Here is a 14,042-nt window from a genome sequence, read left to right on the forward strand (position 1 = left end):
TCAATAGCTGTAACTTGAACAGTTTGCAAATTAAACTATTTAAAACATGTCAATACAAAATCATTTTACCCTGAAAATGGTACTTTTTGGCCATTTTCTGTAGAAAAATGACACCACAACACAAGTGAAACACATTTTTGAAAAAAACATATTTAGAAGTCACTAATTATGCCTTCGTGTCATACTTCACATTGTTATGACATTGTAACTGATGAATCAATATGACCTTGAGAGATATGATCAGTCCGAATCAGAGCATTCTGCCTCACTAGATTCTGAATCATCAGATTCCGATGAATCCCCCCTCCTCCTCTGTACATCATCATCTCCCTCCTCATCCTGCTAGCTGATCTCCATGCCCAGCTTGTAGTACGAGTCAACAAGCTCCTTGCTGCGAGTCATCCCGTTAAGGGTGACTGTGGCATTGATGGCGGTAGTGGTGGGTCGCTTTGTGATGTGCTGTGTGATGAGGGAGGCGAGAGAGAATGTGCTGGGAGACAGATCTACCCCCCTTCTTCCCCTGCAAAGCAGATAGCAGCTGGACCAGGAGAGGCAAGAGCACTTCCTCCTCTTCTAGCTCCTTGACTCTCGACGGCCACGGGTTGAGTTTGATTGACTTGACGTCATCCTTTAACCGCTCAGCCATGTTGCGCACCAGTTGCCCACTGCTGACACCGATGGCGGAGAGCGCTGCTTCGACATATGAACCACCCCCAGACGTGTCATAGACGAGATCACTCTGGTTCCTCTGAGGGCAGGAGTGGAAGCCGATCCTGCCCTCAAACTCCCGGGTCAGGATATCTTTGATAAAGAATGACTTGACGCCGGATGTTGGGAAGCCATATCGAGATATGATGGAGCTGTAGTCTTTGAGGAGGCTCTGCAGTGACCTTGGCTCATGTTCATCAAAAATAACTGTTCTGATGTGATCAAAGAAGATAATCTGAGCCTCACGGAGATTGACATTGTGCATGCGTGGGAGTTTGTCATCTTCACTCATTTTCTGGTAACCGCACATATTTCAACCAGCATTTGTTGTGATATCTGATCTCAATCGCGTAGGGGTCATCACTGGTTCCTCTGAGTAACTGTAACAAGAGGGGCATAATCGATCACACAGTTGATTCTGTCTCGCATTTTCTGATCTTCGAGGACCACCGTGTAGCTCTTGAAAGCTGCCCATGCATGATCGTACGATATCAGGGACAGCTTTGATTCAGGGTGCTTGGCCGACTCCGGTTTACAGCACCACACACATTTTGTTTTTTCATGTATCAGCCCTTCTACACTCGATCGCAGCCGCTTGGAAGGTGGAGCGGCAGCTGAGGAGAAAGCCTCAGACATGGTCGATGACTGAGATTGGTATTCCTCGACCTCTCGTTTTTCGATTTCGAGGAGAACGCCTTGTCCGATTAAATCCATTTTTGCAGTGTGTGTTTGGGCTGGGTAGAGGAAGGTTCCTTTCGATAATAATCAGTGCGATGCGATATCCAATATGGCTCGGGCAGCCATCTTGAATTTGGTTTCCGGACAATAACTTGAGAACGGCTTGACAGATTGATTTTATTATAATGGGGTGGTTAGAGGAAGGTTCCTTTTGATATACAACACAATCCGTTATCCAATATGGCGGCTAGCGCAGCCATCTTGGATTTGGTTTCCGGACAATAACTTGAGAACGGCTTGACTTATTGATTTCATTTTTGTGTGATACAATGGGGGTGTTTAGAGGAAGGTTCCTTTCGATAGTCAGCGTAATTCGATATCCAATATGGCGGCTGGAGCAGCCATCTTGAATTTGGTTTCCGGACAATATCTTGAGAACGGCTTCACACATTGATTTTATTCTGGCGAGGTATAATGGGGTTAAGTAGAGGAAGGTTCCTTTCCAAAATGGGCATGCTGTGAATTTCACTGTGGCCGCCACGGCAGCCATCTTGAAATTGTTTTCCGTCAATTTCGAGAACACCTTGTCCGATTAAATCCATTTTTGCTGGGTGTGTTGGGGTTGAGTAGAGGAAGGTTCCTTTCGAAAATGGGCGTACTGCGATTTTCAATATGGCCATCATATTGAAATTGGTTTGCGTCAAGGGGCTGAGGGGTTACGCCCGCTTTGCGGAGCTATTTTTATGTCTTGTCTTGGCCTGTTCCATTTTTCCTGGCATTCCATATGGTCAACATACATGATTTATGGACACATTGTACGCTGGGACCATTATCCCAATCGACCGATGTGTAGACATCTCCGAACTTGTCAAGATCACTCCATAACGGCCTTTTTCTTGAGATTTTCCCAACTCTCAACAGAGACAATGGCATCAATGGCTTCATTGCAAAGCGTGCCACACTGGAGGACTCACGGAACGGTGGACATTGTCTTGACAGCTATCTTCTCAATACTGTGCTTCTCAGTGCCGTCTCGTACGCTCGTACATTCTCTGGAAAGACAGAAATAAGTATATGAAGAATATGTGTGCGATATGAAATTATGCACACACATACAAAAAATAACAATTCACTAAGCAGGACCTCAATTCCGTGACCATTATAGATTTAGTAGAAATAATGTGTTTATTCATGAACCTAGGTGCTCCCATTCAAAAGTTACGTTTTCGCTCCACCGGATGGTGGCATTCTTGGATTTCTGGGTCAAAGTGTTGTCATCACATCAAACTAATATCAGATTCGGAATCCTCATGGTCGACTTACCCTAAAAAGTGTCTTTGTACATGATTCTAGGTGCTCTGGTTCAAAACTTAATTTTTCAAGATTGCGCCGCCAGCCATCTTGGATTTGGGCCTCTGAAAAAAAAAATGCCAGGATTTTTGGGAGGGACATGGGGGATAAATATTTTTTATACAAGGTCATTAGAAGTCAAATCAATCGTTAAACCTTACTAGCCAGAGAATGGTCACGGAATTGAGGTTCTTGACCGAACTATTCACCTCACGATTTTTCTTCAACCTTTCCTTGAAGTAATCTTCTGTAATATTTATCAAAAAATAATCATAATAATAATAATAATAAAAAACAGTCTTGTAATGCTTCAACTTGCTCTTTCACACGTGTGGTTCTCATTACTGTATCATAATTCACTACTCTTCTCCTATTTCAACAGACTGCTCTCAATACGATCTTTCTTTTATACCTTGCCTAAAAAATCCAACTGTTACAACGTTTCTTCTCTCCATTCTCTAAATTCGCCTTTATTGCATCCCTCAAGTAATATCTTTAGTAACATCTCTGACCTCATAATAAAAAAATAAAAATAAAAACATTTTGCAATACATGTTCATTTTACATCAATCGTCCTATTTTTTTCCAACTTCAGTGCCAATTCACCCCTCTCACCCCAAAGTTTATTCCAAAGGCAGGAAAAAAGTGGAATGAAAGAGTGAAAAAGAGGAATGAAAAGTAAAAAAAAGTGTCAGTGGCTTCCTTAACAGTGTGGACCTCAAACATCTGGGGCCTTCACTCAAATCTGACATCTTTCCATATAATGTAGTAGATAGTAGAAAAATCGTGCAAATTATGATACAAGCATCAAATTTGGCATTTCTGTTCTGCAGGGCTTTCTGATCAAATCTGCCCGATTGGCCATTTCATGGAGAGCTTGCTGTCACACCTCGAGTCGGATTCTGCAACTGGTCCAGATGGCATCAGCCCACGTGTCCTAAAAACCTGCTCCTCTGCTCTTGCTCAGCCTCTCTCTGTTCTATTCACACTCTCATTTGCTCAAGGTCATCTGCCCTCTACAGTACTTGGAAATCAGCAAACATTACCACTGCATAAAAAGGTGCAACAACAGATCCCTGCAACTACAGACCAATCAGCCAAGTTCATGGAATGCATCATCGCTTCAGACATTAAATCCTTCCTCTTCAATGGCTTGATTTCCGATCATCATTTGGTTTCAGACCAGGTCACTCTACCCTGGATATGCTGTTTCTGCTCTCCCAACAATGGATGGAGGTCCTCAATGCCAAACATGAAATCAGAGCCACCATATTCCCTAGACATATCATGTGCTTTTTGACATACTCTGGTACCCTGCTCTGCTCACCAAACTCTCTTCCTATGGCATCCACGGCCTCTCCACTCATGGCTCACAGACTTCCTCTCCTGTCGCAGTCAACGTGTGTCCCTACATGGAGTTCTTTCATCCCCATTTCCTGTCCAGGTTGGAGTTCCTCAAGGCAGTGTTCTGGACCCTGTTCTTTTTCTGGTTTTCATCAATGATCTCTCCGACTCTGGAAAATCCTCTTTATCTCTTTGCTGATGACTCCACCCTCTGCCGTACCATCTGTTATCCCTCAGACGGGCAAGCAGCAGCTTCTTCGCTCTCTGCAGATCTGGATAAAATCACAAACTGGTCCAACACGTGGAACATGTCTTTTAATCCTGACAAATCTTACACTCACTATGTCTCTCAGGCCCGTTTGGACCCCCCCCACCCCCCTTTCTCAACAATCCTCTGGAAGAAGTCCATTCCTTCAACCTTCTGGGTCTCACTATTTCCCATGATCTTTCCTGGGAAAGCCACATTTCCAACCTGGCCTCCGAAGCCAGTTGCCGACTGGGAATCCTCCGTCGTTCAAAGTTCTTCCGCGGCCCACCTGAGCTCCTGACCACATACAAAGCTTTCATCCGCAGCCTGATGGAGTACTTCTCTCCCCTCTGGGCTGGTGTTCCTGCCTCTCACCTTTCTCTGCTTCACGTTGTGGAAACCAAGGCATTTAGGATCATTGGTATCTCCAGCGGTGAGGCTGAGTCTTTGGGCCTCTCACTCTCTCACCGCAGGCAGGTCAGTGGTCTTTCTGTCTTCTACAGTCTCCTCCCCGGCCTACCCCCCCCCCGCTCTGTCTGCTATCTGTCCCCCCCCTCCCCCCATATTTTCGAGGGCGCTCAAGGTCCGCCAGCAACCCCCTTCTGGTAAAACTACCAAAATCATAAATCACTGCTCACCTTCACTCTTTCATTCCTCTTTTTCCCAACTTTGGTATAAATTCCCACACTGTCTTCAATCCCATTCTTCCCTCCAGGTCTTCAAAACAGCTGTTCACCACCACCTCTTATCTTCCCCCATCCAAAACCACGATCTTTTCTCCCCCCCCCCTTAATACACCCCAAACCCACCTCCTTCAAATTCCCTGCCTTCCTTCCCGAAAGTTCCCTGTCGTGTAAGGTCCTGAAAGTCCCTGTGGTGTCCATCTTGTATACCCCGTGTTCCCCGCTCCATCCCTCTCCCTTCCACAGATCTCCTAATTCCTCTCTTCCCACTGTTTTGTCCTTCCCTCTCCTGCCCCTCTTGTTTCCTGCCCCCCTTGTGTGTTGTGTGTTAGCTCTCATACGAGCCTCGACAAGGTATGAAAAAAACAAACAAACAAAAAACATATGTTTGTTGCATTTAATTCCTTCCACATTACTTCTATGTCCACCTAACCATCCTCCCTTTCTTTTCTTTTTTCCTGAAATTTCATTGCAACTCGTACCTGCCCCCTTTTCTGATTTGTCTATAAATATGTTGATTCTCTTGCAGTAACCTTGAGGTGCATGCCAGTTGATGAAGCCATTGTTTTGTAAGAAAAAAAACAAAACAGAAGACAGAGTAGTCCATATTTGTGATTGTTTTTGTAGTTGAAGTGAAGATGACCTGACTTACTGGAAAGCCTAACACTTGTGCAAAGAGCACTTGCATATGGTAGTGTTGTCCTTTTGCTGTTGACTGCCATTTGCAGCAATTGGTTCGATTATCTGTCCTTTTATTATGTTTTTACTTTTTCCTCTTTCCAAGGTTTCATGGCTGCAGTTATTGATGCTAATAACTTATTATGGAATTCCTTTATTCAAATTTCCTCTCCCCTTATGTCCCTCTCCCCCATCTATGTTTGCTCGTGTGTGCATGTGTTTTCCGGTGCGCACATGTACAATCCAGTATCGACGGAGTGCTCTATCATGGCGGTGATCATTCGAATGGAAGGACTACCCGATGCAGCAGGCCCAGTGGATATCCGCCGTTTCTTTACTGGTCTTGCTGTTCCCTCTGGAGGAGTGCAAATAATTGGAGGGCGGCTTGGAGAGGCGTACGTCACTTTTGAGAGCGATGATGAAGCTCGCCTTGCCATGATGCGCAACAGAGGCATGATAATGGCATCAAGGATCCGGCTGCTGCTTAGCAGCAAGTCTGAAATGCTGAGTGCCATTAAGTGGGGTCATTCAAGTTCTGAGGAAGGGTCGTCAAAGACAAGGACAACCCCGAGTGTTGAGGAAGATGGCCCAAGGATGCTTCCAGCAATTTCTTGTAATGTCTCTTTTTCTGGTGCGCATCATTTGCCAATTGGACAATTGGGAGAATCAGGTAACTCAAAACCAATGTTTTTGCCAAGAAATGACATCCCTTCTCCACCTTCATTGTCTCGACCTCCACTGGTAACTCAAGAACAGGTGCCCAACGCTCAGAGAATACTGCAACAGGGGCCCCAGCTGCAGGGGAATTTCCCAATGGGAACAGCACAGCATGGGAATCGAACACCAATTGACTCCAAATATCTGGACTCGAATACAAGTTCTAGCAGACTTGCTCATCTTGGAGTGGATGGTGTTGGTTCTACTTCACCTGAATTGACATCTGCATGGTCAAAAAACAGTGAAAGATTCCACTCACCTGGGGATAGAGGGATTTTGAACAATCTCAGAGAAAATGATATGAAAGCTTCTGCTTCTAATGTTGTCGGTGACCAGGAAAATCTTGTAACAAGGAGACAAAATGTAATTCCTGTTGAAAAATGGTATTCCACAATTAATTGCCCAGATCAAAAGTTTAAAGAAAGTACTAAATGGGATGTAAAATCAAGCAGTATGTCCAACCAACAGGCTTTTCTCAAGCCTGCAAATTTAAACTTGCAACTTTCCCTCGAGTCAAGTATTCGAAAAGATTTGAAAGATGATGTACTAAAAAGGAAAGAATGTAAGAGGAAGGAAGAAAACACAAATTCTAAGGATGTGAATCTGGATTATGGTAGAAGTGGGTTGAGCTATAATAAGGAGCACAGTCAAAGTTTAATAAGTGACGGTGGATATTCAAATAAATTAAAGGACTGGGAATTGTTGGATCACAAAGAAACTGAATTAACTTTGAAAAGCTCATTTTTATCCCTTAACGTTGCAGGTGATTTGTATATCCAGGTCTGTGCACTCCCATCAGATGTTGATGAAGATGATATTTATTATTTATTTGATAAGTTGAAAGTGGATTGCGTGATTTTAAACAAGGATCAAAAAGAGCAGTGTGTTGGAACAGCTTATGTATGTTTTGCAACACCAAGTGATGCAATTGCTGGATTGCAGCAACACGGCAAGTACATTTACAAACATGGAAGGAGGTGGTGCAAAGTAGAAGTGTATCCAGCAACTGAGAATGATTGGAGCATTGCACTTCAGAATGCATCAGCTCAACTGCAGTCCCGCTCATCGTGTCGTTCTCGCTCTTGCTCTTACTCATTGGACCATTCCCCACTTCACGACCATTCCCCACTTCGCGATCGTTCTCCACTTCGCGACCAGTCTCCACTTTGCGGCCGTTCTCCACTTTGCGGCCGTTCTCCACTTCGTGGCCGTTCTCCACTTCGTGGCCGTTCTCCACTTCGTGACCGTTCTCCACCTCGCGACCGTTCTCCACCTCGCGACCGTTCTCCACCTCGCGACCGTTCTCCACTTCGCGACCGTTCTCCACTTCGCGACCGTTCTCCACTTCGCGACCGTTCTCCACTTCGCGACCGTTCTCCACTTTGCGACCGTTCTCCACCTCGCGACCGTTCTCCACTTCGCGACCGTTCTATACTTAGCGACCGTTCTCCACTTCGCGACCGTTCTCGACATCGCGACCGTTCTCGACATCGCGACCGTTCTCGACATCGCGACCTCTCTCGACATCGCGACCGTTCTTCACTTCACGACCGTTCTCCACTTCACGACCGTTTTCCACTTCGCGACCGTTTTCCACTTCGCGACCGTTTTCCACTTCGCGACCGTTCTCCACTTCGCGACCGTTCTCCACTTCGCGACCGCTCTCCACTTCACGACCGCTTTCGACACCACAACCGCTCTCAACTTTGTGACCGCTCCGCACTTCGAGACCGTACTCCACTTCGCGACCATTCTCCCCATCACTCTCATTTGAGCTCTTATTCAAATTCACAACATCTTCACTCAAAGGATTTGCATTTAACAGGACCGAATGTCAAATCCACTTCTAAAGAATCGCTGTCATCTCTTGACCTCTGTGTTCATGTCACGGGTTTGCCCAGCTTCACTGATAAAGATATGTTATTGTGGTTCTTCAACAAACTGTCTGTAGTTGAGCCAGTTGTTCTAAGTAATTCAGGAGCATTTATTGAAGCATTAGTTGAGTTTTCCACATGTGCAGATCTTTTAATCGGTCTCAGTCGCAGCGGGCAGCACTTTGGCAATCAACAGATTTTTGTTCAGTCCATTTCAAACAATATGAAGAGACAGAAGATGCTAGAGTTTCAGATCAACAAACAAAATGAGTTGGAGAAGTTCAGTAAAAAGTGTCTGCTTTTGCAAAATCTCCCCAAAAATGTCAGCAAGAAGGAAGTGCAGATTTTTTTTGAAGGGTTTGGAGTTTCAGAGGATAATGTTCTAATAATCTATAAATATGATGACTGTGAAGCCTTGGTTGCATTCACCTCTGAAGAACTGGTTTCATATGCTCTACAACTCCAAGGCAGGAAACTGGCTGGTCGGCTCGTTAGCCTGATTCCAATGGTACACAATATATATAATAGGTACAGGTGCTATATGTGTGACAAGTCTCAAGTAGTATGCACTGATTTGGATTGCTTAACAAAAAGAATACATGCCCCTACTCTTATTACTGGAAATCCTCAGTTACAATCAAGTTCTATTTGTTTGCAACAACGTTTTATTTTGCCTTCTCCTTCATTGCAACAGCCTTTGGTAGTTCCACACCCTCCTTTTGCTGGAAATCCTCAGTTTATACCAAGTCCTGTTTTCTTGCAACCACAATTTAGGTTTCCTCCTCCTCCATGTCCTCCACCTCCTCCTCCTCCATGTCCTCCACCTCCTCCTCCTCCATTGCAACAGCCTTTGGTAGTTCCACATCCTCCTTTTGCTGGAAATCCTGAGTTGAAACAAAGTCCTGCTTTCTTGCAACCACGTTTCAGTTGGCCAGCTACTCCATCACAACAGCCTTTAGTAATATCACAACTTTTTGTATCACAGTTGTCTCAACAAATTAATCATGCACAGATGACTGCAGGCCAGACTCTTCAATTACCACATGTATCTGGCTCACGGCCACCTATGTTTCCACCAGGAACTCTAAAAATAAACAACAGCGGTGCAATCACAAATGCAGACTCCAGTGCAATGCCGAAGTTACTTGGAAAATTGGACAACAATAAAATGTTGACACCTCACCAGGAAAACATCCGTGAAGTAAAAGGTAATGCTCCTGGCAACTTTGTGGCGGTGCCCCATCGCCAAGTTTGCTTGCAAAGAAAGGAGAAACGACAAGGAAGAGAGAAAGTAGAAGGGAGGGAGAGACGAGATGGAAGGCAGAAAGAAGGAAAGGAGAAAGTAGAAGGAGGGGATAAACGAGAAGCAAGGGAGAAACGAGAAGCAAGGGAGAAACGAGAAGGAAGGGAGAAACGAGAAGGAAGGGAGAAACGAGAAGGAAGGGAGAAACGAGAAGGAAGGGAGAAACGAGAAGGAAGGGAGAAACCAGAAGGAAGGGAGAAACTAGAAAGAAGGGAGAAACCACAGGGAAGGGAGAAACCACAGGGACGGGAGAAACCACTGGGAAGGGAGAAACTAGAAGGAAGGGAGAAACTAGATGTAAGGGAGAAACTAGATGGAAAGGAGAAACTACAGGGAAGGGAGAAACTACAGCGAAGGGAGAAACTTGAAGGAAGGGAGAAACTACAGGGAAGGGAGAAACTACAGGGAAGGGAGAAACCAGAAGGAAGGGAGAAACCAGAAAGAAGGGAGAAACTAGAGGGAAGGGAGAAACTAGAGGGAAGGGAGAAACTAGAAGGAAGGGAGAAACTAGAAGGAAGGGAGAAACTAGAAGGAAGGGAGAAACTAGATGGAAGGGAGAAACTAGATGGAAGGGAGAAACTAGATGGAAGGGAGAAACCAGAGGGAAGGGAGAAACGGGAAGGAAGGGAGAAACGGGAAGGAAGGGAGAAACTGGAAGAAAGGGAGAAACTAGAAGGAAGGGAGAAACTAGATGGAAGGGAGGAGCTCGAGGGAAAGGAGAAGCTGATGCCCAGGCAAGTTTTTCAGGGAGGTAAAGCTGCAGGTGATTCTCCAATCATTAAAAATCAGGTTCCTGGTAATCATGCTGAGTGTCACAAGAATTTTCTATCTGGACCAATAACAGTTCAAATGGGAAATTTGCCTTTGAGGGTGAATATTCAGCAAATTATGGATTTCTTTAAAGACTATCACATTTTTTCAGATTCTATCCATCTACAACGACCTGATCCCTGGCATCCCACACAATCATGTCGTGCACTTGTTAATTTTGAAAGTCCAGAACAAGCGGCCCTGGTTGTTACAGTTCACGACAGAAGCACAATTGGTTGTCAGAAAGTCTTCCTCAGGCTCCTTCCTCATCGAGTTTTTTCTTCTGTTTTAAAGTAGCATAATGCCTCTTCTTACTTTTCGTCTGATAATACCTTTGTCAATACGGGGGATTGTTGTACGCTGCTTTCCCCCAATTTACCACATGCCTAACGGAGCAAGTTCAAAAATGGCGAACTCCATTTCACAAGGAAAGTTGTCACTTACTCGGTTTTGTCACGTTTAGTTGGGGTAAATTGAAGATTGTTTGATTTGAGTTGAGTTTGATGTTGATCCCGTTGAGTTGATCCCGTTGAGTTTGATGAAGATTGAAGTTCAAATAAACTTAATGGAAAACAAGACTGAAAAAAATGACACATTTTCCATTGGCATAACTACATGACTTAAACGTTTTTGTTCTTTTTAAAATATACTTGCAATCGGTATTTAGTCTTGACACAAGATTATTTTTCCTCAACTAAGCGCTGTGAAGAATTGTGCTGAACAGAAATTGTTGTTTTGTTTTTGTTTGGTTTTTATTCTCAAGCAGAAGTGTTCCTGTGTCTTATTCACCGTGATTGACTTATTCACTCTACCAAATCCATTCTTTGTTGTAGAATTTTGTTTATTTTGAATGAACCATTTGTGAGATTTTTTGGTTTTCATGCTAATTTTCTGTGCCTATTATTTGGTTTAATGATAAGGTTAGTAAGATGGTTTTTGGAAAATGGACTTGTGATGCATTTGTGTTTAATTCTTCTACATCTTTTGAATACACAACATTGTAAACGGTAATACTTATTTACCTTTTACGTTGTCCTTTTTTTTTAACACCCTTTTTCCATATGTTGATAAACTACTGTTCTATGGAAATAAAAAATGTACACTTCAAATGAAGGAAAGCTATACTGGAATATAAAGTGAGCTGTTTGTGATATTATTTACTTCATTGGCCACACATTGGCATTGTAATATTGATTAAATTTGTTAATTATAACCTGTTTAAAACTAAACTTTTGATGTTAATATTTTGATATTGAAATAAGTTTATCTTGTGTTAGTACAGGCCAAAGTTATTGTTCTTTTTCTTTATATGCTTTGCCTTTAGATCAGATGTTTGCTTTTGCAGTCTTAAAAAAAGGAAATTTGGACTGTCTGATTGTTGTTTCTGAGTTATATGTTTTTTTTCAAAATACAAATAAAAACGACAGGGTTGAGTCAATGTTTTTCCTCAAAGAATATATTTTGTTTTTTATCTCCCAATAAATAGGATGGTCTCATATCATATCATTTATAGTGATGTTATGAGGAATGTTCAAGTTTTCAATGTTTCTGCAGATTTCACTTGCCATTGTACTACATCACAGCCTCAACTGCTTTGTCACATGGTCTATCCAACAATCTTATTGGTAATATAGAGCTGATGAGACACTGGTCACTAAAAATATTAGCCCATGTCATGCTTTATTAGTAAAGCTTCCATATTGATGTTATCAATAAGTTTTTGGTGTTTGTACCTCCTGTGCATGGCAATTGTAATATGCGATTGTAAATTGGCATGTTTGGCGCAGCATCAGCATGGGGTGATTACTCGAGTTGGTGTCGGCACAATATTGAAAAACATTGGGCACGTATGGCTTTCCCTTTCTGAACTGATTTTTTTCTCCACCGCTTTGCTTGCCTCACCACACTCAAGATTCATGAACTTGAGGTGGATCCAAAGTGAATGGATAATTTGTCAAATACATTCCGGTAAATTCTTTGTTCTGATGTCTGCCCATTTACACTTTTCCAGATGGAAGAGGGCCGTCAAAATATTTTTATTTCCTCCCTTCTCAGCTGTCCCCTCCCCCCTCCCAAATTATTTATGATAAAATGAAAAGGGCAAGCTTTTGTTGATGTTTTGACCAAAGTTGGTATGAATATGCAAAGTTGGTGAGAAAAATAGTCCAGATATAGGTTTGAAACTGACTCATCTTGTGGTACAGAAACGGAAGCCCCACAAATCCATTGGGGGATTGGCACATGATATTCGCCACGTGGTGGTGATTGCACACTCAGGCTTGGGGGAATCTGCCTAAGAAAACCTGACCTGGGACTATTTTCTCCAAGCCCTCCCAGACTCGGACCTCAGAGTGCAACTGCTTGTTTGGCGCACATCTCCCCCCACCCCGCCTCTCCAATGAGCCAGGTGGCTGACACCGCAGCCTGATGGGAGGCGGCAGGGCTCCTGGCACAGGGGAGGGAGGGTGAATGCCATCCCATAACAGTGAAGCAGGCAGGCCCTGCAAATAACAGTGGGCCTAGGGATGGGTCCACCCATGATTGGGGGGCAAACCTGGAGAAACTGGTTCAGGAAATGGTGGGCCAACAGTTGGCAAGATCTGGGCCATGGCAAGCCAATCCAGAGATGGCGTCGGACAGGCCATCGGGAAGTAAGACAACTTAAAATGGCAGGGGTTATGGGGGGATTCAGAATTCCAGAGGCATACACCTTACCTGGTGAGGAGTTTTCATTGTGATTGCACGGGTTACCTGTCATGGGACTACAGGGCCCAGTACAGGGCTATAGTCCGGTACCCCCATGCTACCAACTCCGCCCAGAACGACCGGACTAGCCGGCCACCTCCCACCCCCTGCACCCCCCCCCCCCCGACCAGGAATTGTCCATGCCGACTGCCTATGGCCATACAAGAGTGACGAGACGCCCTCATGGATCGCTTCGACCTTCAAGGCAGAGGTAAGACCGAGCACTTTTGCAGATGTAGGGGATAGATGGTTATTAGGATAGGAGAGAGTATTAGAATAGGATAGAGTAGTGAGTGCAGAGGTGAGCAACCGCCCCACATGAGGGCATAGGAGCACTAGCCATAGGGGGAAATAGTAGTTAGAAGGGGGAAAATAGCCTTTGATGGGAGTGTAAGGAGCATAATTGGTTAGAGACAGATTAACTTGCAGTAGGGACATAGTGAGTTTTGCTGCGTAGTGTTTAAAGGGAGTGTGCATAGCGTACGGGATGACAATGTCAGCATGAGCTGGTTAGAGGGAAAATTGCTCAATAGATGGTGCCAAGATGAGTGAAAATGCGAGTGAATTTAAAACTGAGTGAATAAGGGAGAGCGGTCCGGGAGTTAATGTGTATCTTATATATTATTTCTGAGTTTGTGGTTTCGTGTCGCGCTATCTTCGACTTTGTTCTGCGCTCGAGTGATGTGATATTCGGCTTACATTATCTCAAAGACCATATGAGGTGCATGGTACAAAAAAGTAAATAAAATGGTTCTGAAACAGTGAAATCGTATTCCACTTACTGCATTAAAGTAAAATTACTACTGATACTCTGCATCAGTTCCTTTCTCAAACACACCCACCCCAACATGTCGCGCAGAGCGCGGGTTATGCTCGTATGGAATGATTGGGGGGAGTGAGTCTCG

At 44.1% G+C, this 14,042-nt stretch overlaps 1 protein-coding gene across 17 annotated transcripts in view; it reads left to right on the plus strand.

The window, feature by feature from the left end:
• E2F4 (E2F transcription factor 4) overlaps window positions 1-14,042 on the plus strand; it is a 163,755-nt gene that overhangs the window by 108,050 nt on the left and 41,663 nt on the right. For 11 of the 17 annotated variants that reach the window (XM_085888649.1, XM_085888646.1, XM_085888648.1 and 8 more), the window contains one exon: window positions 5,936-11,847. The exons of 5 other annotated variants lie outside the window; for them this stretch is intronic. In XM_085888649.1, the coding sequence (XP_085744775.1) occupies window positions 5,956-10,689 (4,734 nt within the window). In that variant the 5' untranslated portion in view covers window positions 5,936-5,955 and the 3' untranslated portion in view covers window positions 10,690-11,847. Of the gene's footprint in view, window positions 1-5,935; window positions 11,848-13,268; window positions 13,349-14,042 lie in introns of those variants that run through there. One more of the 17 variants, XM_085888653.1, reaches the window with a different exon arrangement.

Source organism: Eptatretus burgeri, chromosome 7 (assembly GCF_056783735.1).
Source record: "Eptatretus burgeri isolate ZD-2024b chromosome 7, Ebu_testis_v1, whole genome shotgun sequence".
Lineage (NCBI taxonomy): Eukaryota > Metazoa > Chordata > Myxini > Myxiniformes > Myxinidae > Eptatretus > Eptatretus burgeri.